The 24,813-nt window shown below is 51.2% G+C and overlaps 1 protein-coding gene across 5 annotated transcripts in view; it reads right to left on the minus strand.

The window, feature by feature from the left end:
- Camsap1 (calmodulin regulated spectrin associated protein 1) overlaps positions 1 to 24,813 on the minus strand; it is a 58,940-nt gene that overhangs the window by 7,715 nt on the left and 26,412 nt on the right. The window contains exons 2-12 of one of the 5 annotated variants that reach the window (XM_042681019.1): positions 24,541 to 24,803; positions 23,493 to 23,654; positions 18,083 to 18,163; positions 15,814 to 15,873; positions 14,531 to 14,672; positions 7,193 to 7,332; positions 7,005 to 7,101; positions 6,500 to 6,677; positions 4,289 to 4,380; positions 3,754 to 3,838; positions 681 to 3,105 (exon numbers count right to left, since the gene is read on the minus strand). In XM_042681019.1, the coding sequence (XP_042536953.1) occupies positions 681 to 3,105; positions 3,754 to 3,838; positions 4,289 to 4,380; positions 6,500 to 6,677; positions 7,005 to 7,101; positions 7,193 to 7,332; positions 14,531 to 14,672; positions 15,814 to 15,873; positions 18,083 to 18,163; positions 23,493 to 23,654; positions 24,541 to 24,803 (3,725 nt within the window). Of the gene's footprint in view, positions 1 to 680; positions 3,106 to 3,753; positions 3,839 to 4,288; positions 4,381 to 6,499; positions 6,678 to 7,004; positions 7,102 to 7,192; positions 7,333 to 14,530; positions 14,673 to 15,808; positions 15,879 to 18,082; positions 18,164 to 23,492; positions 23,655 to 24,540; positions 24,804 to 24,813 lie in introns of those variants that run through there. The other 4 variants (XM_042681015.1, XM_042681016.1, XM_042681018.1 and 1 more) reach the window with 4 other exon arrangements.

Below are 24,813 nucleotides of genomic sequence, written 5' to 3' on the forward strand. Positions count from 1 at the left end.
TTCATGGCCTTTCCTGCCCAAACTGGCTTTGAACTGTGATCCTCAGATCTCAGCCTCCTGAGTAGCTAGGATGACAGGCGTGAGCCATCGGCACCCGGCATACCAATTTTTGTATTTTTTAATGGCTGAAACCCCATTAAAGAAAAACATTAGGCAAAACAAGAAAACTACATGAAACTCAAACTTCAGGTCTAAGAGAAAAGCTGTATTGGTCAAGTCATGCCACGGTTTTCTACCCACAACTGTGGCTATTCTTGGCAAGGTGAGGCCTTGTGGTAGGCATGCCCACAGCCACAGACTGGCTTGTTCTGGAAGTATCTTGTGGAGTGGGGGCAGGGCAAGTGCTGTGCCAGCACGGTAGCACTGAGCGATGCCAGCCCTGGTGTTCTGAGGCAAGGTCTTCCCCCTGCCCGGGCACGGCCTGAGCTACCACCCACCTACTCGGCTTCCTGCATCGCTACATCACGGGCGCAGGACCACACAGCTTCCTTCTGTGGAAGTGGAGTCTCACAGAGTTTCCTCCCAATCTTAGCCCGTGATGACAGGTGCACCCCGCTGTACCCAACTGTGGGTTAAGAAAAGGGTCTCATGAACTTTCCTGCCCCAGCTGGCCTCCAACTGCAATTCTCCTGTTCTTGGCCTCCCAGGCCCCTAGACAGATGCACTCCGGACTTGCTTACCTTGAAGAAGAAGCCAACCACAGGCTTCTGGTCGCCGTCGCCGATGAGCACCACAGAGCTCTCGTGGCCCGTCAGCTCACCATCCTCATCGGGGGCCTTCAGGTCCGAAAGGTCCACTTCGATGAGGCTGGCCTTGCTCTTCAGGGGCTCTTCCACAAGGACATTCTCTTTGCCCGAGATGGCCGAGACACTGAGCCCCGCCTCTTTCACGCTTGGGTCCAAGCTCTCCTGGCAGGTCCCCTGCTCCGAGAGCACATTAGCATCTCTCGAGGAGGGCAGAACCAATGCCCGCTGGTTGCTTTCATCGTGGAGCCTGTAACTGTCAAAGAGATGCTTCTCAGAGGGGTTCCCACCAGAGTCTGTGACACTGTCCACACCTGGGTCAGAGGGCGTCCGTGGGTGGTTGCTTGGAGGAAAAGATCGCAGGTGTGGGAGCGTCTCCACACTGGGTGTTGGGGTTTTGCTCCGGGAGGAGCCCGGCTGCCTGTCTTTTGGAACCTTCAGCTCAGCTGGCCTTCCCGAACGTGAGTTCCGGCCCTGGCCGAGCCGGGGTGGTTTGCGGTGGCCAGTCACTCCGGTGGGGGACAGGGGCTCAACGAAGTGGACAGGGGCCTTTACTTTTTGGTCCTGGGAGTGATTTTTGGAGCCTGGCATGGGCACCGCCGGGGACTTCAGGAGGAGCTGCTGCTGCTGCTGGGAGATCTTCAGTATGGCCTGCTGCAGCGTGCTGATGGTCTCGCTCAGCTTCTCGATGGACAGGTCACCCTCGCTCACGTCCACCACCATCTCCTCCTCCACACTGTCCTCGAGGAGAGCAGCAGAGAGCGCCCTGTGCATCTCTACATCAGGCAGAGCCGAGGGGTCTTTGGGCTTATGAAGCTGGGCCAAGGTCAAGCTTTCTCTGTCCACATCTGGGCCCTCACTGGCATCTCTCTGCTCTTCCTTGAGAAAGCCTTCCGCGTTAGCCACCGTGTCACCCACGTCCTCGCCATTGTGCTGCGTGTACTCCTTGGTGAAGTGCTCGGGCCGCAGGGGCTGCGGGGTGCCGTCGGCCTTGCCCTTCTTCACCACGTGCAGAAAGGCAGCCTTGCCCAGCTTCAGGCGCTGTCGTGCCGACAGCGCCTCCATCTTCTTCTTCTGGGTTTCGATGGCTCTGCGCTTCTCCTCCAGCTGCATGTGCAGCTGGACCAGCTCGGATGCCAGCAGGCTGGCAGGGTCCTTGTTGTGCCGAGTGGGGCTCTGCTCCCTCTTCTGCCTCCAGGTCGTCAGAGGCGCCGGGCAGCTCTCCGACGCGTCCGGCGTGGTCTTCTGGGAGCTGCTGGTGCTGGACTTGGTCTCGCTGCTGTTGAGGCGCTGGAGCTTGCGCTCCGCGAAGCTGGTCATCTTCACGCTGCCGCTTGCCACAGACATGCTGCTGAGCTGAGAGGTCGTGCTCAGACACGGGCTCGAGCGGCCGCTGGCGTCGTCCTTATCTTCGTGTTCCTTTACCTTCATATCCTCTTGCAGCTTGGCCGATTCTTCCTCACCAGTGTATCTGGGAAGCAGAACAGCGCGGTCCTCCCCCAGGAACTCCTGCTCAGCATCATCCACATCCACCACATCAGAGTCCGAGTCCTGCCTCAAGATCGTCCACGGCTCTGAGTCGTGGGAGCTGGGGCTCTGGGAGCTCACGTATAACCTCCCCTCTGTGTCCTCGTCAGTCCTGCCTACATGAAGGAAGAAGCCATCAGCCTGCCTCTGAGGGAAAGGATCGAATCCACCAGCAGTCACAGGCCCCCCATGCACTTCTCCTGTGGCTTCTGATAACCGTGATCCCTCCTCAGTGGGGTCGACGCTCGCAGTAAGTTCTGAACAAGGAATCGGGGTGAAAGTCCTGTTCAAGTCACGACCGCCGTGGCTGCTGGCCGCTTTCTTCCGCACCAGAGGCTGGGTGCCCTCGACAGCCCTCTTGGCTGGGGCCCCCCGGGGCCTCCCTTCCCCACGTTCGTCCTCTTTCGTAGTCACCTGCTTCTCTTTCGCTGGCCTCAGCACTGCTGGCATCAGAGGCTCTAGGAAGAAACTATCGGACTTACTCTCCAAGGTGTCTGCCGGCCTCGGGGGAGACCTGGCAGTGGCCATCAGGCCTAGCGCCCGAGGCGAGGCCCGCGGGGCCTCCGGGTCACCACCTTGGGGAGACACATCCGTCCTGATGATGGCCACCAGCTCCTCCTCCTCATCGTCCATGTTGACATTGCTCAGGAGACTCCTTCCATCGCTCTTGCCAGCAGCAGGGTCAGGCTGGTTGTGTGGGGTCAGGTGGATGATGTTGGATGCCAGGCTGTCTTTGCTGATGGAACGGGCCAAGCTGATGCTGTCACCGGAGCTGGGGTCCACGTCACAGCTTGTAGCATGGTGGAGAGCAAAAGGTGTTGGCTGGGACACAGGCCTGAAACAGGGAGAAAAAAGCCACAGGATATACTATGTATCCATGAGCCAGCCTCAACACGGCCTGAGGAGGGGAGGAAATTCCAGTTCGGAAGAGCGAACACAAATGCCCGACACGTGACACGTAAGAAAACCACAGGTGATTTCAGTTCAGTGATTTTCAAGCATTCTGGTCCCAGGACCTCTTTGAACACCCCCTTACAAGTGACTGGGGACACCGGAGCCATTGTTCACCATGCGAAATGCAACATCTGACTCCCCGTGCTGCCACCCAAGTAACGTGGTCTCTGGGAAAACCCAGCTGTCCCCACGAGAGAACTCAGGTGTCAGGGCATCGTGTGCTGGCCGCGTGGGGCAGGGAGAGGACTCAGGTGTCAGGGCATCGTGTGCTGGCCGCGTGGGGCAGGGAGAGGACTCAGGTGTCAGGGCATCGTGTGCTGGCCGCGTGGGGCAGGGAGAGGACTCAGGTGGCAGGGCATCGTGTGCTGGCCGCGTGGGGCAGGGAGAGGACTCAGGTGGCAGGGCATCGTGTGCTGGCCGCGTGGGGCAGGGAGAGGACTCAGGTGGCAGGGCATCGGGTGCTGGCCGCGTGGGGCAGGCAGAGGGCCTCTGACCCTGCGGGCTCCCCGGGGCTCCTCTAGAGAATCACCTGTTTTTCTTGTCTGGCCATGCTATCGCTGTGCCTCGAGGCTGACCATCGACTCGGGTTAAAGAGTTAGACCGATGCCGCTGATCTGCAGAAGAAGAAAGAACATTCAGTGCTAAGTAACCAAGTGTGAGCCTGAAAGCCTTTCCGCAATAACCGTTTCCCCAGCAGATGAATCCTGACTCTGTCCACGAAACTGCAGATCATCAAGACAACACAGCTCCGAGTAATTCAAGTGGAAAGTAATGCATGGTATAATAGCCATCATTTGCACTAACAGTAAAGAACTTCACGTCACCATTTCACTGCGTAAGTTCTCACTCGGGCACACCCCAGCATTTCCGTGTGTACTACGCAAGGCTTCTTAGATTTTGTTAACATTCTCACATTCTAAAGCCACAGCAATATAGATTAAAATTGATTCTGCTATTGATAACTGAAAAGACTATGTCAGAATAAAAACTGAACTGGGGCGTACTATTTTAGTAAACCCTAGGAAGGATGTAACGAAAGGGGAAGAAGAGGGTGCCACACTCACCCGGGGTGTCCTCTGCCTGTGCCGCTTTTTGCTGCTTCTGCCTCAGTGGCAATAGAGGGTGGGAAGAGCTAAAGGCGGAAGTTCCTTTCCCACTAAATGGAGAGAGAATTGGAAAGGAAAGCATGAAACAACAGAGCCTGGCGTGGCCTCCTCCTGAGCCGGAGCGACTCGCAAGGCTCTAAGAATTCATTTCTATAAAGCTGATACAAACACAAAGGCTGCAAGCAGGGGAACATGCTGGCTTCTGGTGATAGTGTGGGACACAAACCGGTTTCCAATTTCCAAACAAAATTCAAGACTATAACAAAGACTACCTTCTGAGCAATAAAAATGAAAGTAGGAAAACCAATTGTTCTTAAAGTTTTCAAGACTATGTATTACTGGTTCAGTGGAAAACAAGTGAACTTTAGTGACAAAGAAGACCACAACCAATGTGGTAGTGCACACCTGTAATTCTAGCAATGGAGAGGACCGGAAGTTCAAGGTCAGCCCAGCCTGGGTTACAAGAGCAAGACCCTATCTCAAAACAAACTAAAAAAAGACCCCAAAGATGATGCTACTGTGCTGAACCAACTCAGCAAATGCTGATTAGTGACCTAAAGGTGGCCGACCCATCACTCCTACACTGCTAGCAGGAGTGCAACTCCGAGCATGTTTTGGAGCAGTGTGGCAACACCCACGGAGACCTCCAGAAAGCATGGGCAGCCACACTACTTCTTGGGTGAGGCCTAGGAAGAAGGGCCAGTGGTGCACGTGTGCATGGCCGCACGGCCACCGTGAGGCCCGGGGCAAGGCACGCCAGGCGCAGAGGCAGCACCGATGGGCTCAGCAGTGTGGCCACTGAGCACCGCCACCACAGCGTGCAAGCCCCAGGCACCCCCAGGAAGCCCGCGCACAAGTGGGGTGGCCACTGAGGCCGGGACAAGGAGCAAGGTGAGGGCAGGCTGGAGAGGCTCACACTCGGCATCCTGAGCCACAGCTAGCACGCCTGCCTCTAAGGAGAGCAAAGAAGGGGGAGGTGCGGGGAGCCCAGGGGGCCGGGCAGAGCAGGGGAACCCCGCACATTTGTCTATAGACAAACGTTACAAACCACGGCATGGCGTCCCTGTGGTACATGCCACATTCACTAAAACCAGAGCAGAAGAGAAGCGGCAATGGGAAGTCCTCACAACTCAGTGACAAGAAAACCAGTCACAGAGGTCAGCCTGGTCACACCGATTCTGCTTAACGTCAACCTCTGCTCCCACGTGTGCTCTGCAAGTGCCAGTGTGATCACGGAGCTGCCCGCACGGGCCCCGGCCCCATAGCTCTGCCCTCAAACACCAGCACTGCCCAACAACCCACTTTGGTCCAGGGCTGAGCCACCGTAGCCACTGCCGCTCTAGGGAAGTGCCACTGGTTCTTGCCCACACAGAAGACACCAAGCCTCTCCACAGCACTGCCCCAGCAGCTTCTCAGGCCTCTGCCTAGTCTTTCCTCCTGCAGCCCAACACTGCCGGTGCCCCCCTCCTCCACCCAGACATCCATAGTTCCTTAGCCTCGGGTCTCAGGCAGTCACTCAGCTGCAGGCACGACTTAAAATGGCTTTTGAGTGCCATTCTCACCTTCCATTCTAACCAACCCCAGTCTGGGGATATGGCTCAGTGGTGGGGTGCATGCCTAGCATGTACAAGGCCCTGGGTTCTATCCTCAGCACAGTAAAATCTCATAAATGTATTTGTGTGAGTGTGTGTAAATAACCGCCATGTGAGTGGGTGTGTTAATCTGCTCCAGACCGAGTCACAGACAAGCTCCTACCCCACCCTCACTCAGCATGTGTTCATGTTTATCCCAAGCGAGACTTCTCTATCTCCATCCCAAGTTTCCACTGATCTTCTCGTCCACTCAGTGCCAATCTAGCCCACACATCCGTGAACACTAGCTCTTAATGATGACAATCACTTCTTTAAAAATACCCTGAAGCTTACCCCTGTAATCCTCGGGAGGCCCGAGAGAGGATCTTGGTTCAAAGCCAGCTCAGGCAGTAAAGTCCATGAGACTCTTATCTCTAATCAATCACCAGAAAACGACTGTAGCTCAAGTGGTAGAGCACTTGCCTTGAGCTGAAGAGCTGAGGGACAGCCGTCAGGCCCAGAGTTCAAGCCCCATGACCGACAAAAAAAAAAAGTTACCAAGAAAAAGGAACTAGGATAGTACATATAAGCAACTCACAGGTACTCGGGCTCTTCAGGGTGGAGGAGGTACCGGTGCCCACCTTCCACCACAGGCTGGCTGGGTGCCGGCAGGTCAGCGGGGCTCATGACGGCGGGGCTGCCCAGAAAGCTGCGTTTGGTCGCGTTGGAGATAGGGACAGGAGGCCGGGTGCACTTCTGCTGTAACACTGTTTTAGCTGCAGAAACAGCAGTTTTTACAGACTCAGTCACAATACTGATAGTTACCCATAACTCCAAGAAACAAACCCAGGAGCATCAATAAGCACAGAACAACTCAACTTTTACAAACTTGGCCCACAATTGGTTTCAAGTTAAATGTTAGTGTCAGTGCTACAAGTATTAGGCCAAATTAAAAAGCAAAGCCCGGACTATAAGAGCAGACAAAAATGCAAGCCCAGCTGGTGATCTGCCCTAGGCGCCAGAATGCAGCTCTTCCAAGGCCCCATGAGTGCACAGCTGCTGCAGTTAGGAAACTACAGCGGAGGCCCCAGGAGGCCACTCACCATCCTTCAGCTCCTGGACATCCCTGGGCTGAACAAAATCCGGCTTGACATTCTCGAACCACCAGAAGAGCTCGGCAATAAAAACCATGACATTTGGCTAAAACAGAAAAGCAAAAGCAAGAGGCCATCATAAACACACATTGCTCTGCTGTTCCACACCCGGGCTTCGCGGCTGGTGTGTGCCCTACCTTCAGCACGGGAGGCGCGTACAGCATGTCCTCCAGGGTGAGATAGAAGCACTTGTTCAGATGCTCACTGGAAAATTCGCGCAGGAGCCGGATGTTATACAGGCTGTCGGCCATAGAGGGCACCTCCTTTAGGCAGATATCTAATGGATGGACGCAGACAGTCAGAACCCAGTGTGCTTGCACTCCGCTTCCTAAGGCCGTGTGTAAATACAGAATTCTGATCGGAACCATTTTATACGGAGGGAGTGGAGGCACTGAGGAGGAGTATGATGCTAGATTTAAAAAAATAGAGTAAAGCTTTACAAGGGACACACGTTCAAGGAAAAAGCAGAAAAATCTCTAAGTTGGGAATTTTAATTTTCCACTAAGCATCAGTAACAGAAATCACATGAGATTTTTAAGACTGGGTTCAGGTTTCCAAGGGCCCAGCTGCCACGGCCTTCAACAAAAGAAAACACTCTGCATGGGGTATTTCTGTATTTGCAAAGGACGGGGCAGGGACAAGTGCACAAGCACCAAGGCCAGAGGTCAGGAACGCTCGGCCTCCCCTGCAGGTGGTGAGTGCCTTGCCACACTCTGGGACAGGGCAGTTTAGGACTTGAGAGCACAGGCAGCAGCCCCCGGGCCTCCCGCGTCCCAGCTTGCAGCAGGAGCCGCTCACACCAGGGAGGCAACTGCACTGAGGACACACGCTTGCTGCTCTGCCCAGTGAACAGGGAGGGCCAGGCTTGGTACAGGACAATGTTTGCTGGACCATGCCCTGGCTTCCATCCCTGGCAATAAAGGGAAGAAGGGGCTGGTTCTTCGTTCAGGGATTTAGAAGTCTGCGCTTTCCTGCCTCACATGGGGGTGTGGAGGTCGCATGCTGCTTTAGTCCCCGAAGCCCCTCACCAGCAAGCTGGGCAGCGTCTCTCCTGGGTGGAAGGTAGAGTCTCTGCTTCCATGTGACTCTCCCACACCAAAGCCCACCCACCATTTTAGCAAGTGTCAAATTTAGAGCAAAGCCTCCAAGTTCCTATTGTCCAAAAGTAACTTGGCTGACATCTGGAATAACATCAGCAATGCAACAAATGGTGAAAGAAAAGGGTTATAACTCACTGAATAAGTCTACGAGGTTGTAACCCCACACTTCCACCTACGAATAAAACCACCACTGATGGAGGAGAAGTCTTTTCGGGCAGCAGAGTGCTTTAGTAAACAAGAGAAGGAGGATGGAACCAGAGTGGTGACAACTGTGGTGGGTGAGTAACAAATGGGGGGGGGGGGGGCAAGGAATTCGCAGCCCAAAGCCTTTTCCCACGAAGAAGCAAACTAACGTCTTCCAGAGGAGAGAGCGGCCATACCCTCATACCGCCTGGTGCATGGCAGGCACCACACAGGCCTCTTGCAACACCAGACTGACTCAATGCCCAATGCCACCACCTCAACACCAACACAGGCCATGACCAGGAAAAAGCTTGGAGACCCAGAACCTATGAGAGTAGACGCTAAGGGCCCTCTCCTGAAGGAAAAATGAGGCCAGAAATGGTGGCAAGTGAAAGCTAGTAGGAAGTCTGAGGGAGTCAATCTGTGGAGAAGCCTCTACCCTCTTCAGATGCAATACGACAAGCCACTACCCTGGGGGAGTCTGGTAAGACACGAGCAGGCATTAAGCCTCCATCAGAATAACGTGTTCACTTTGCTCCTTGACCCCTGCTACTCCACACAAGTTTTGGGTTGACTGGTCAATTTCTTATTTTTCCTTTTTTGACCAGTTTGGCTTTTTCTGTGTATGTGGTACTGAGGAATAGAACCCGGGGCTTCATGTATGCTAGGCAAGTACTCTACCACTAAGCCACCTTCGCAGCCCTTGACTGGTCAATTTCTGTGAAAACAAAGTATTTACTGGACTGGCAATAAATTTACAGAACAATCTCGAGAAATTGTAATTTTTAGGATTCTGATTCTCCATGATGAAGGATGTTTAAGTCTCTTCCTCCCATGCACTGTCAGGAAGTTTCCTACTTTATTCTGACAGCTGTCCTGAGTTTGAACCCAGGGCCTCGTGCTTACTAGACACGTGCTTACCACTTGGGCCACACTTTGGTTTCATTGTCAGACCAGGTGGACTTCAGACTAGGGTCCTCCATTAGGTCTCCTGCAGAGCCGCGATCACCAGTGTGCACTGTGTCAGGCCTAACTGCTGAGACAGAGTCCTGATTCCCTTTTTGCTCAGTCTAGCTTCAAACTGTGATCTTTCCCAATCTCTGCTTCCTAGGTAGCTGGGATTACAAGCGTAAGTCAAGACAGTTGCTCTTAACAGCTTTTTAACATATTTTCGCTTTTATATTTTAATTTTTTTTCTTGCATCCCTTTTGCTGACTTCATTCTCAGGTTCTTTCCAACCTCCCTGTTTTGCAATAGACATTTACACTGAGTTGATGCTGCTGTATATGAAGCAGGGAACCCAGCAGCCCTGGGGCCAGGAGCCAGGCTGGGGGAGGCCCCTCTGTCTGGCCTCCTAAACCACTCTACTGTCTGTCAGGGGCACATGTGCAGCAGCCTAGGGTCTCTACCACTGTCACGTTAAATCAAGTCACTAACTCACATTCAGACAGCCATTACAGTATGTTCCATTTTTATTCTTGTCTTCTAATACTTCACATAGTATTTCTGGAAAGCCAGCCTGTCACTGCCCTCTTGTGATCTATTCATAGTGCCAGGGAATGGCCCTCTCTCACAAAGAGCGAGGGCGCCTTCCATCTCTTCCTATTCTCTGGGAGTTCACACAACAGAAGCAGTCAATCTCTTCAGAGCCAGAGAAAACAGCCAGCGACATGCCAGCCCACAGGGCTGTCCTGGACTCCTGAGTCCATTTCCTTTGTGGTTAGACAACTGCACGTGTCACACCTACCACGCCACATGTTCATGACACACTAATAATCTCAGTCACCTTTCTTGAATTATCTACTAGATTAGTGCTTATATCTCATTTGTTATATCCTTCAAGTTTTCCTGTTTTTAGGATCTTTGCCAAAGATTGTCGGATTAATCCTTTAAAAGAATTTTAGTTTTATATATTCTCTTTAAAACATGAAATTTTTTTATTTTTCCTTAATCTAATACTTTAATTCTTATCTTAATAAGGTACACAAAGTCATTAAAATGCCACATAAGAGGGGAAAGCTGGGAGGGAGTGAGGGCAGGGGTGACTGTCCAACAAGAAATGTTCTCTTCACCTGACTTATGTAACTCTAACCCTCTGTACATATTCTTTATAATAACAAGTTAAAAAACTAAATTTTAAAAATGCCATATAAGATTTTTTAAACTAGCCAGGTGCTGGTGGCTCACGCCTGTAATCCTAGCTACTCAGGAGGCTGAGATCTGAGGATTGCGGTTCAAAGCCAGCCCGGGCAGGAAAGACCGTGAGACTCCTATCTCCAATAAACCACCAGAAAACCGGAAGTGGCGCTGTAGCTCAAGTGGTAGAGCGCTCGGCTAGAGCTGAAAAGCTGAGGGACAGCGCCCAGGCCCAGAGTTCAAGCCCCACGACCGACAAAAAAAAAAAAAGATTTTTTAAACTGTAATAAAAAGTCCTCTGCCAACCCTACCCTCTCCTGAGGCCCTACATTCTCCTGAGAATATTCTACCCGATTCCACCTGCACTGAGGAGCTGACTGCATGCACCTGTTATTCCAGTCGAGCCCTGTTCTCCCTCCCTCCCTCACACTGGCCTCCCTACAGCCACACTGCAGATCTGCGCTTCCAGCCAGTAACCACGTGACTGTCTCCATAGTGGAGGTACACAAAACCTCTCCTGTGCTCCTTCAGAAACTTTTGTGTCTCCTGGATGGAACAGCTGCCTCTGTCTAGCTGGGAGCTCCGAGGCGCACCTTCCTTATCTTCACCTTGGTCCTGAGCGCTGGTGTGCTTCCCAGAGGACTTAATACACAGCCGGCTGGCGTCCCCTGGAGCCGACAGCACTCTGCTCAGTCTCTCACAGGAGGAGGGGCTCCGCCACTGTCCTGCTCTCAGGACTGTGTGTGGGGTGTGTGGCATCATACAGATTCATAACGTGTCCTATGTGACCTGCTTCATCTCCTTTAACAATCACACTGGCCGCAGGGCAGGTGGCAATATCTAGGTCTTCCTTAGGACATTCCCCTATTTTTTTTTCTTTCTTGACTGCATCCTCCTGCTTTTTCTAACTTCCTATAACTATCCTCTGTATTTTCTACCCTTTCCCATGTCTTTTTTGGGGGAGAGGGGGTCTATTTTCTGAGCAATTTCTCCAATTGTCTTCTAGCTCTTCAGTGAATTCTTACATTTTGGCACAACCAAATACACCCCTCTCTGGACCTCTTTAAGAAGTAATTCCAGACACAGCGGTTCAATGTGTTCTAGGCCTTCTTTTCCAGTCCCTCTCATCCCTGCATCTTATTTGGCGCTGTCTGTGTGGCGGGGGTGCTGATTCTGGTCAGGGCTTTCCTCAGACGGCGGGATCTGTGGACACCTGCGCGTCCTCTGTGGTCAGGAGAGAAGCATCAGGAAGCGGGCTGTGCTGCAGGGGACTGGTTGGGAGGAAGGCTGGCGGCGCAGGTGAGCCGGCATCGCTCCCCCCTCCTGCCCTGGTGGCTGGCCACCAAACGGCGTACCCTACCCCAACCTCATGCTAGTTAGGAGCAGAGGAGACCTGGATTCTTCCTACTCTTCAGAGCAACTTTCAAAGATACTCCCAGGCACCAGTGTGCCACAGCTTTTACTTTACAGCTCCAGGAGTCTAGCAGTGAGCCATCTTGCCCTTCCGTTCTGCTTTCTGATCAGTTGGGTCTGCTGTTCAGAGTGAAGAGATGTCTAAGTTTTATCCACCATGGGACTTGCAACACAGCTGTTTGCCTGCTTTGTTTTGAAGTGATTTTTACTAGAGAAATAAGCATTTTTTCCTCTTTCAAATTTTTGGTCTGGGGCAGTACTAGGGACTGAGCCTAGGGGTTCATGCATGCTACATGCCCTCTCTAACACTTGGGCTACACCACCAGCCTTTTTTGCTTTTAGATAGTAACTTTGCTGCAGCTGGCTTTAAATTCAAGCTCTTCCTGCCTCTCCCATGTGGCTGGGATCACAGGCACGCACCACCATGCCCAGCCATTCCTTCAGCTTTCTTTGAGAATACTTCTTTTCTAATGCATTGCAATAAACATAATTCATTAATTCCAAAGTATGGACTTGAGGCAACATACCCCGACTACATCCCCTTCAACCGTCCTGCAAGTTCTGGTAAGCTAACATTTGTCCCTTGTTTAACAAATGTGCCCAGGTGTTACTTCCGATGGCTGGGCTATGTCAGGAACAGCAGAGGTAAGAGCGGCTGCCCTGGCAGCACGCAAGGAGCAACTCCACTCACATCCTCTGTGGCCCACGACACATCTGTAAACAGCGTCTCTGGTCCCAGCTCCACTCTTGCTTCAGAGGAGTGTAGACAAAGGTCACACCTATGTACCAACTTCTAACCTGCACAGGAAGATGTACTAATGCTTTGGGATCTGTCAGGGTTTCCTTAGCGGCCTAGAATAAGTTCACTTTTTATAAATGCTTTCATATGTACTTATTTATTTTCCTTTTTTTGCCAGTCCTGGAGTTTGAACTCAGGACCTGGGTGCTATTCCCACTTGAGCCATGGCTCAAACTTTAGTTTTTTATGGGGGAGGGGGGCGGGGAGGTGGTTAACTGGAGGTAAGAGTCTCATGAACTTTCCCTCCCCCTACTGCTTCAAACCACTTCACCTTCCTGAACAGCTAGGTTACGGTGTGAGCAGCCAGGGCCAGCCCTTGTTTATTTTTTTAGGAAGGCATGTGCCACAATGGTTGGTACGCTGACTGGTACAAGCTTCATTTTGTGTTCAAGTCTTTTATGGTCTTCCTTAAACACTTTCCCCCGTCAGTTTCTGTGAAGTGATGTGTAGCTCTGTCAGCTTCTCCTTGCAGTTCTGTCCGTGTATGGAGTCTGTCCCCAGTGGCCGGGCTGCGAGGCGGCTACGCTGAATAGGCCCTGGCGAGCTACACGGTGGGCCCGACAGTGCCCCCGCGGCGGGACAGCGAGAGGTGGGAAGCCAAGGATGCAGCAGCAGTGGAGGAGGAGCTGCGTCGCCGCCCTTTTTCCTTGCAGCCTCTTCCCCTCCAGGACCTCCATCACGGTGCACACTGCGTTCTTGTCCACCCACCTGGGTATGAGGCCTGACGTGGCGCTGTCAGTCAGTGAAAGGCTGTTTCCTTAGAAAGCATGGTTTCTAGAATGTTCCCAGCAGCAGTGCTGTGAGAGAATCCCTACAGCGCCACAGTGTCATTAGTCCTAGACCTTCCCTTTCAGAAGGGCTGTGTGCATGCTGGGCAAGTGCTGTGTCAGTGAAACTCTACCCCAAACTCAGACCCTACCCTTCTCCCCTGGCATTTCTATGCCATGTGGGGGAGCTGCCTCTCAGCCTCCCTTCCACCCACTCCCTTCCTGGCCCCTAGACATCGCACCTGGGGAGCTGGCTTGGACGGGAGAGCCTTCGTAACCCTTTCGCCAAAAGGCTTAGGGATAACCTCTGACATACACCATCCCCAAGGTGAACATAAAGACTCAAGCCCACAGACAGGCCCAGGTGCCCATATACTCATTGTGGGTACCCCTCCTGGAGCCTTGAGCTCCCCACCCGCCCTTGTCTTTCAAGAGCAGCTCTGGATCTATAAGACGATTTTGTGTGAACCATCTGTGAGACCTGGCACTCCTGTTCTTGAAGTGGGAACTCTACCGCAGCCACCAGGGTGGGCGTGTGAGACAACGCTTGGTGTGAACCCTCATCAGGGACACACCGCTGGCCTTCCACCTGCCCACTCCAGATGCACCGACATGGTTGTAGTCCCCAGCACCCTGGGAGCCTCGGGTCCTGTGCCCCTGTGGCCCTTTACTCCACCCAGAAGCACCCAAGGGCAGGGCTGTCACAGGAGTGGCACTGGGCTGTCACACGGCAGGCATTCAGAAATGCTCTACGAACAGACTGAACTCAGCACTGACTTCCACATCCACGACTTAAGTTCTAGGTGTTGGAATCAATCGGAGGCATGGCCAGGCCACGCCACTCATGAGGAGACACAGGTAAAGTACAAACACATTCACGGGCAATATCTGCATTAGATAAAATGCAGGTTTGCGGGCATACACCAAGCAAGTCCCTCAACAGCTGCACCTGTGCTAGAGCTCCCATGGACACAGTGCTCAGGGGCTCCTCGCTCCCTCTCATATGGGGACATTCAGCACACACTGAAGCTTTTCACTGGCCTTCCAGGGCTGTTGAGGGGTGCATTCTCCACTCACCATCCAGTTTCATCTGCTCTGGGCAGTAATAGTGAACCACCGCTAAGAGAGCAGCGCCATCACTGCCGTCTCTCATCAAGTCCTCCAACAACGGGAAGTAGGGTGACTGCCTAGCAGAAGGGTGCTCTCGCCGATAGCGGACCTGCAGTTGATAAAAGGAAAATGGTCTCTGCGTGTGAGGTCGCTTCACCCCCATGTACATTACAGGCACACTGCTGTAGCAAGAATTCACACAGAGCCTAGAGACACATGAACAGTTATGATCACCTGGAAAAGTTCCGAGTGCCTACGTGACATTCACTGCCAAGAACACATAGGCCGGTCAAGTCCAGGGACTGACTGTGTGCCTCCACCGTACTGCCCGGCAGCAGCTCGCTGCCAGCACCACCAGGGACAGTCTAACGCCACACTGGCACTAGTGGTGGTAGGCACACACAGGAGGAGGCAGACGTACAGCTATACTACCAAAAGCCAACACACTAAAAACTAATGAGAAACAAGTTAAGTGGTGAAAATCCAATGCTTGGAATACCAGGCTAAGTACCATGAGTGGTAACCTTGGCCATTAAAAAACTACAAGACAGTGTTAGTATGTAGTTTGAAAAAGTTCAGAAACTTGGTTAGACAAATTGTTTCCTTCTGTAACCAGGAACGGCTCTAAGAACTGCAACAAAGCATGTGGGAAGGAAGGCCACTGAACTGAGTGTGCATGGATCCGTCTGAAGCCTCCGGAGCGCTGCGCTTAGAGGAAGCCCTGTGTCTGGACACTGTCTCTGCCAGCCCCCAGCTCCACTCCTGCAGCCCCAGGGTGCTCAGCAGAGACGTCTCGAGGTCATACTGCACTGCTGCTTATGGCGTTGGCACCCCATACTGCTTTAACGTACTGCGTGTCCTCCGAAGGGAGCATGCATGGTGCAACCAGAGAACGAAAACCAGCCACTTACAGTGACTCAGGAGTCCTGAGCGTTCTGCAGATGAGACCAACTTGAAGAAGTATCTCAACAACCTAGGACTTCAAGTTGCTATCTCAGTAAGTATGCTTACCAGAAAACATTTCTTACGAATCTCCTGTTGTTGTTGTTTTGTAGTGTGGGAATCAAACCCAGAGTCTGACATGTGGCTTGGCAAGTAATCTACCACTGTAACTCCACACCAGCCCAAAAATTCTTTCAAATTTAAAGATAAGGCTTGTTATATGCTTTTTAAAAAGTTCTAACACACTTTAACTTGTTTCTCAGACTCCACGGCACGCACTACAACAGAGAACCCGCCTCATACTGTACCACACGTGCAAAGTCCACGGGTTCCAGCATGCAGTGCACCACAGCATGCGCCAGGCCAGGCTTCCACAGAGATGGCAGACACAGGAGCAAGCAGTCATGCAGTAAAGCAAATGGTTTCTTGAGTAAAGATGGATGGCGTGGGGTAAAATCAGGCTGACACTGAGCTGCAGGACCCAAGGGTCTCACGTGACTGCCTTGCTCATCCGTGTTTCCAAACCTCTAGCTATAAGGCGTTCAGGTACAACCTGTCAATCTTGACCCCACTCTGTCTCCGTGCCCTATGTACCGAACACCATGGGAAGACAATCATGGGCACGCTCATAAAAGGGCACTGTGGTTGGTCACATTTTTTTCTGTTTTCACCAAAGTCATCTGAAACCACACTTCCTTTATATAAGACAGCCGAGTTTGTTGGGAGCCTCTACCCCGATCATGTTCAGGGCTCAAGATGTTAACAGATGTCATTACTCATTAAACATGTTTTCCTCCTTGTTCTCACTAAAGTAGGCGAAGAGAAGCAAGGTGGCCTTCAACAGGAAGCATGGTCAGGTTCGGATGGGCCATAGGCAGCCATGCCACAGGAGCCCCTCAGGAAGGAGCCCAAAGTAAACGCTACCAGAGCCAAGTCGTGGAGATCCATCAATATCCAGCAAACAAAGGGGCACATCAACACAGTCTAAAAAAGACTGGTGTCCAAAAACTCCTATGAAAACGTGTTTTCTACAGTGCTGTGCAACTGCTCCACTTCCAAAATGGGCCACCAGGTGGCGCACAAGGGGAAACTGCTGAACCAAATCCATTTTTAACTTCCTTTCCTATCTATGTGGAAATTCGCCTTTAACTCCAGAAACCCTTGACAAACTCAGATCCCGGCCTAGAAGCGCAGACACTCTTCCCCACTTTGGACAAACCTAGGGAGGGAGGCCACAGGAGGAGGACCAGGGAACTGGAAAAGCCAGCAAAAGCCCTCTCTGAAATCTACTTGAACCCACACCAGGGGTACCAGGGAAGGTCATGTTAAGTACCATTCTTAGAAGAACAAAGCATAAAGAGTCCTTGCAATGTCTACCAGAAAGAAGAGAATGTCCCGTCATTACACTACACTGATCACTTAAGAGAAGTCAGTAAGAGCTTGGGCAAAATCCATCTAAGGATTCTAAAGTGCCACATTACAGCGCCCACTCAGCCCAGCCAGGTCATAGCTCACACTGGAGAAGGTGGACATTTAAACAAAAACAAACAAACAAAACAAACAAAATAAATGAAAACTAGTTTGGGTGCGAGCGATCTGAATGGAAGCGTATGACGGCAACAGGATGTCTCTGCAGACGGCGGCTGGCGGCTGGGTCACTTACGGGCACTAACTTCCAATACCACTTGGAGGGAGACTGCTCGGGAAGCGGGAAGGAAGGTGAGAGGAAGGTCAGCAGAGCTGGTCAAGGGACGCCGGGGCCATGTGCTCACACCGCAGAGGCAGGACAGCCTCTGGGAAGCAGAGGCTTTCCAGAGCACACGCCCTCCGGACACTGCGGCGACAGGGAGCCCATCCCTCCACACACTCTCCTTCGCAGAACCAAGAGTAACTCAGAACATGGGCAAGGCCGGGGGCCAAGGAAGACTTCCATCTGACTCAGGAGTTTGGCCTGTGCCCATGTGTGTGCTGTGTGCACGCCAGGCAGTCGCTTGCCAAGGCCTGACCTAAGCAGGCCGGCGGAGGAAGTGAGGCGGCACCTCACTTCCCAGTGCAAGCCCATGTAGACAGTCCTGCTGCGCCTGTCTGCACTTACTACGGCCACTTAACTGAGGGAAACTAAGTCCCGAGGCAAAGGAAAAATGATGCCGGGGAAGAGACCAATGCCCCAAACAGGGAACATACCATGTGCACCTTCCCAAGACACAGGCAATCTGCACTGACACCCACAGCCACTGCACCTCAAGGGCCATTTCAGGATCCGCACAGGCACCATGAGCACCAGGCAATTCCTCCTTGCTCGCTGCCTTTCCACTCTGCCAGGTATCCGACCCCCTACTCACAAGCCACCCCGCTCTTCCCAGAAGCCCATGCCCTCCTACCGCTGAACAACCACAGCCCCTCTGCCGGGGAAGACGGGAGACTGTCTGTGACCACTCGCTCCTCATGGAGGCAGCAAAACTCAGCCCACCCAGAGGCTCGAAGAATACAAGTAAATCACACAGTAGTTACACACGAAACTCTAAAACTAGGAACATTAACTTAGTGTAATCCGGAGAAATTACATTTACTCTTTACCTTTTGATGAGCTGGACTTTCCAGTAACTGCTGTTTCAATTTAACTTCTTTCTCTGTTATCTCTCTCATTTTAAGGTTTACCTAAAGAGAAGACAATGTATTATGAACACGAATGCTCTCCCACATCAGTGCCCAAACCTCCACTTCACCACCAGACCCACTTCCCCTGCTGTAACTCAGCTGAGTCACTGGTAGCCTGGGCCAGTTACAGTCAGAAACAATGGGTCTCTGTGGCTGAGACTTGCCACGAGCGACTGGGCCAGCCTCCCCTGCCAGGAGATGAGTGTGCCTCCCAAATGCAGGAGGTGAGTCCCGCATCACATGGCAGAATCGCCAAGTCCAGCAGCCGTCCCTGGCCACACAAGCACCATGTGCACAGAACCTGCTCGCCAACGCTACTAACAAATGTGCTCACAGAGCGGTGGCTGAGACACCCCATCAAAGAATCTAACCCACACAAGCCCACTTTCCTTGACCACAGTAAACAGAATTCAATTGTAAAACTTAAGCTGAACATCCCTTTACCAAGTCACTACTCAGGAGACTGAGACCTAAGGGTTATGGTTCAAAACCAACAGGGGCAGACAAATCTGGGAGTACTGGCACAAAATAAAGGAGGAGGAAGAGGAGAAAGAAGAAAAAGAGGAAGCAGAAGAGGAGGAGGAGGAATAAGAAGACGAAAAGTACAAAGTATGTAATTCCATATTTACCAAAACCTGGGAGAGGCAAAACTAACCCCAAAAAGCAGCAGCGTGGTAGAACCGGGGCAGTGGGCGGCACTATTATAGGAACACAATGCAGCCAGCGTGCTGCAGGTGACAGGAGAGTGACAGAGGGAATTAGGTTGACTGGGACATGCTGTGTAAGTGTGTACAGATGTCACACAGAAACCCCCTCTTATAAAATAAGTATGCTTTAAAAAAAAAAAAACAACAGAAAAGAAAAATTTCAAAACAGAAAGTGGCTAGGAATCAATAAAAAAACTTCCGAGAGCCCCAGGAAGGCAGCTCACCATGCAACAACTTCAGAGAGCCCGGAAAAGAAAAGAACCTAAACCAGAGACAATCTAGGACACAGAGGACCAGGAACTAGCATGCTTGCTGGTGCAGTCCTGGAAGCAGGAAGCTGGGCAGTGCCCCCAAACACAAGGGTGAATCTAAGTTGCACAACAACACAGAAGAAGGGAGCTCTGCAGAAATTCTGTGTCTCAGAGTGCAGAAGACGAAGGCTCAGGCCAGGAGGAGGCAAAGGGAGTCCAGGATGCAGGCAAGCAGGCAGCCTTAGTCGCTGCAATCTAGGGTAGGTCAGGACAGGATTCCAGAGTGGTGCTACAAAGAGAGAAACTCAGCCAACTGACAGCTCAGGTGCTGAAGATGAAGAGGCTGCTGCAAATCCACTTGGGAGACTGAACCAGGGGCATGGGGGTAGAGCCTACAACCGCAAGGACGGAACGCAGGGACCAGGGGGAGGAGCCTATGAATGCAGGGATGTGGGGGCGGAACCTAGGGACGTGGGAGTGGAGCCTATGGACGCAGGGACACAGGGGCGGAGCCCAGCAAAGTGGGGGAAAGCTGCTAGGAAGCTCAAGCTTTCAGGACCCGGGGAAGCCCAGCAGGCTGCGTCCAAGGGCCCGACTCAGAAGAAAGCCTATGAATGTAGATGGGGAGGGCTCCAGGGCCCATTCCACTATCACCAAACTAGACACCCTAGGGAAAGCTAGCTTCTGTGGAAACGCTATGGACACAGCAAAACATGGAACCTAACAAAAAAAACTGAGTGAGGAAAAAGAAAAGGTCATGAGAACGGAAGCACAGGAGAGTGAGGTATAAGAACAGCCACACTGGTTATGAAAACTGGTGCCTTCTGGAACTGGTGCTGTGGCTCAAGTGGTAGAGGTGCTGAGGGACAGCACCCAGGCTCAGAGTTCAGGCCCCACGACCGAGAAAGGAAAGGAAGGAAGGAAGGGAGGGAGGGAGGGAGGGAGGGAAGGAGGGAGGGAGGGAGGCAGGCAAGCAAAACAGTTGCTGACTGTCGAGTGTCAAGTCCTTGTGTGACCCAAGCAGAATCAGGGACAGGGATGGAGGGTCACATGAGTTGTGACCTAAGGCAGTATATGATGACCACTGTCAAGTTCAGAGCCCAATTATGTTCTATTTATTTAGAATACAGAGGTAGCTGGGTGTGGTGATGTGTGTCTATAGACCCAGGTACTTGGGAGGCTGATGCAGAAGATGGTTTGACCTGGAGTTCAAGGACAACATAGACAATACAAGGAGTTCTCACTTGAAATAAAAAACAACAACAACAACAGAAAACTATAGCCGGGTGCTGGTGGTTCACACCTATAATTCTAGCTACTCAGGAGGTTGAGAGCTGAGGATCACAGTTCAAAGCCAGTCTGGGCAGGAAAGACCTTGAGACTCTTATCTCCAATAAACCACTAGAAAACCGGAAGTGGTGCTGTGGCTCAAGTGGTGGAGCTGAGGGATACTGTCCAGGCCCAGAGTTCAAGTCCCGTGGCCAACAAAAAAAAAAAGAGGAGGAGAGGGGAGGGGAGCGCATGTAGGCTTTCAGAAGGAGGCCTGGGAAGTACATGAACATCATGGCCATGTCCACAGGCAAAATGGTAACAGGGGAAGACACAAGAACCTGATCAAGTAAGAAGGGAGCATGCAACCATATTCAAAGGGTATAAATCAATATACAACGAAGATACCTGCATACCTATGTTTATTACAGCAATCTTAACGGGAATGAGCAAGGTACCCAACAGCAGATAAGTGGATAAAGATGTGGCCTATGTTACACAGCCACAAAGAAAAATGAAATCACACCATCTGCAGGAAACGGGATGAAATTGAAGACAAAATATTGAATAAGACAGCTAAACTCCACATCAGATACTGTTATACTTTCACCCATAAGTAGAAACTAGACCTAAAACAGGTAGATAGATATTCATAGACATAGTTATACACATTCTTTTATTTATAGATGAATGCATAGAGATATAGAGAAATAGATAGGCACAGAATATAAATCTAACTATGGGGCTACTTAGGAGGAAAAGAGGAAAGGGAAAAAGATAGAAGGTGAATAGTTTTGAAATACACCACAATGATATATGAAAAACACATGAAGAGTCTTAATGAAGTGAGTGTCTATCTATAATCCTGGTACACAGGAAGCTGATATTTGAGGAGTATGGTTTGAGGCAGGAAAATCAAACTCTCACCTTCAGTTAACCACCAAAAAGCCAAAAATGGAGCTGGGGCTCAAGTGGTCAAGTGCCAGCCATAAGAAAAACAAAAGCCAGGGAGGAACCCAAAAATGTCATTAAAAATATTAGCCAGGCACCGGTGGCTCACGCCAGTAATCCTAGCTACTCAGGAGACTGAGATCTGAGGACTGAGGTTCAAAGACAGCCCGGGGAAGGAAAGTCTGTGAGACTCCAATAAACCACTAGAAAACCGGAAGTGGCGCTGTGGCTCAAGTGGTAGAGGGCTCACCTTGAGCTGAAGAGCTGAGGGATAGTGCCCAAGCCCAGAGTTCAAGCCCCATGATAGACAAAAAACAAACAAAAACAAACAAACAAACAAAAATACCAAAAAGATTAGTTATCCAAACAAATTCCAGTAAATTGGAAACACGGGATTTTGTGTGTATGTGTGTGTTGTTGTTGTTTTGCTTTGGGGTTTTTGGTGTGTCTTTTTTTTGGGGAGGGGGAGGAGGGGCACAAAAATGGAGGGAGGAACAAATGCAGTTATGGTATTCAGTATACACTACGTAGAAAAGCAATTGTGCAACTGGTGGGCAGGGATGGGAAGGGGAAACTGGGGAAAAGTGAAGGAATGGGTGATACTGTACTCATTACCTGATTTATGAAATGGTAAGCTCTCTGTACAATACCTTAATAACAAAAAAATTATATTTATTGGCTGGGTATGTGGCTTAGTGGTAGAGTGCTTGCCTAGCATGCATGAAGCCCTGGTTCAATTCCTCAGTACCACACATACAGAGAAAGCCAGAAGTGGTGCTGTGGCTTAAGTGGTAAAGTTATAGTCTTGAGCAAAATAAGCTCAGAGACAGTGCTCAGGCCCTGAGGTCAAGCCCCAGAACTGGCAAAAAAAATAAATAAAATTATATTTATACTTAAAATTATGTCTAAAAAAAGGAATCTCAATGAAAGTTGTTGATCAGAGAGAGAAGTGGGGCAGCGAAAGAAAAAAGACTCGTGGAAGAAGTGAGTACTAACAGGAAGGGGTTAGGTTAATAAGAAAGGTGTATGAGAATTAATATGGTCAAGGAGCTGGGAAGGTGGCTCAGTGGTACAGTGCCTGCCTCACATGCATGAAGGCTTGGGTTCCATTCCTTAGCACTACATAAACAGAAAAAGCTGGAAGTGGTGCTGTGGCTCAAGTGGTAGCCTTGAGCTGAAGAAGTGAGGGACAGTGCCCAGGCCCAGAGTTCAGGCCCCATGACCGACCAAAGGAGAACAAAAAAAGAATATGCTCAAAATAGATTGTCAGTATGTATAAAAGTGGAACAATGAAACCTGCTGAAATTGTTTAGAAAAGGATAGGAACAGAGAGGCTGGGATTGACAGTCAGGAACTGGGAAAGGCCTGTTCCAGATTTGTGCTCCCGCTCTTCATTTACTTTCCAATTAGTTTGGAGAATGAGCAAACCCCTTATACCCACAATCCTGTCCGTCCCAGTGGTGGTGACACCCTTCAAAGGGGAGCTGCTGGCCTGGCTTTACACATGCAAACTGTATGACCAACAGTTTACAGTGTCTCGGCACGCCTCTTCTCCACACACTGGTTTTTTTGTTGTTGTTGTTGTTGATCGTGGGGCTTGAACTCTGGGCTTGGGCGCTGTCCCTGTGCTCTTCAGCTCAAGGTTCTCCACTCACTCTGGTCACCTCCATCAAGGGCTACACAATCTCATCATCTCTGCCTATTGATATCCCCATTTGAACACAAGTAAGTTGGCTTAATATTCAAATACTTCATAAGCCTACAAATATACTGCTACTAAAGGCACACAGACACACAAATACACCTATAAACTTCACTAACACAAACATGCCTACAAACTACACTAGGCTTTTAAGTGTAAACGGAGAAGATGGCGTATGTCTTATGAGGCGCACTGAGTGCTCCCTCACTGTACACAGGGACTAAGGATGAAGATTCATCCGTCCTAATGGCACAAATGTACTGCACTTCCAGATACAGATCCATCTTGCTCCTCCCTTTGTCATCAGGAGTAAAACCTGTCTGCTCTGTGCCTGACTACTGAGGACACCCGCCTGACACAGAGTGTGCAGTCCTGAATGACAGGACCCAGGGCCAGGCCCTCATGTGTGGACTTGAAGGGTCCTGCTGGAGGACTGGGCAGGCACTCACCTTGTTGATCCAGAACACCATGGCATCCTCAAGGTCGTACGGAAGTTCCTTCGAGGCGCTGAATGTAGAGAAGCGTTTAACACTGGCCACCACCTTCTCAATGCTGATCATCTCCACTGTGTAGGCCATCATCAGGGCATCCACCATCGCCATGTGGGCACTCTGAGAGCAGAGGCAGCAAGCAGCTAGCACCCTGAAAACTCTGTACCCCCCGGTCCTAATACAGGCAACCTCTTTCCTTCTTCCTTCCCTTCCTCAACCCTTCTTCTCCCCCTCTCTCTCCCTGCACACAGAGACATTAACACTTAAGATGGCCCTGAGCCTGGAGTTCGGCTACTGAGCCCCAGGACTGTTAGGTGTGGCTGCCCAGGTTCCTCACGCCCTGGCGCCCAGCAGGCCCGTGAGCCTCCTCCATAGATGAGGCACTGATGCTCACAGATGTAGAAAGAGGTTGCCTGACATCGCCAACCTGGGCCTTATCCAGTGCCTTGGGTATCTCTCCTCAGAGCACAGGGAACTTTATTTTATACACAACCTGTAATCCACACTTCTGTGCAAAATACTAGTGAATAGCCTAATGAAGGAAATGCTGGGTACCAATAGGTTCAGCACCAGGCTGGTCTAGAGAGGTGTGCAATGAACAGCACAGCCTTGGAGAGGGATAGGGTGAAGACCTGCCTGGAGAGAACGATGTGCCAACTGACTCTGGCACAAAAACACCCACAAGACCTAAGCACAGCCGCCCAGTAGGATGGGCTCAATGGCTGACGTTAGAGCAGCTGCCAGGGCCAGCCTTGCCGCTTCATGTATGAGCCTCTCTGTGATCTCAGCTGTTCATGAAAAAAGAAACGAGAACAAGCTGCTCTTTCCTCGCTTTCTAGAACAATTACACATTTAAAGAGAGGTGAATCAGGATCGGCAGTACGCATGTCCAGACAACTCTGTCTCACACACCCTTTCCCTTCATCTATCTGCCATCTGAGAGTAGGGACGGCACGGAACCTGCACAGCCAGGCTACGGGGACAGCTGGCCCAGTTTGACACTCACCATCTTTATTGGCGCGTGGCCCAGGTCCTCATCTGTCACAGGGGTGTCGTCGCTCTCTATCACATATAGGCCCTTTCGGGACAGGGCCTGGATGACGGACTGGTGTCCTTGTAAGGTGGCTGCCTGGTCCCCTTTCAGGATGAGACTGCATACCCGGCAGTACAGCTCGCTGGACAGGAGAAGCTTGATAACAGGCGGCTTAATGTGCTCCTGCTCATACTGGTCGATGTAAAAAGGGTCTCTGAGATCCTCAGGGATGTTGTCTGAGACAAG

This window comes from Dipodomys spectabilis, unplaced genomic scaffold (genome assembly GCF_019054845.1).
Source record: "Dipodomys spectabilis isolate Male_0828 unplaced genomic scaffold, ASM1905484v1 ptg000067l, whole genome shotgun sequence".
NCBI classification, from domain to species: domain Eukaryota; kingdom Metazoa; phylum Chordata; class Mammalia; order Rodentia; family Heteromyidae; genus Dipodomys; species Dipodomys spectabilis.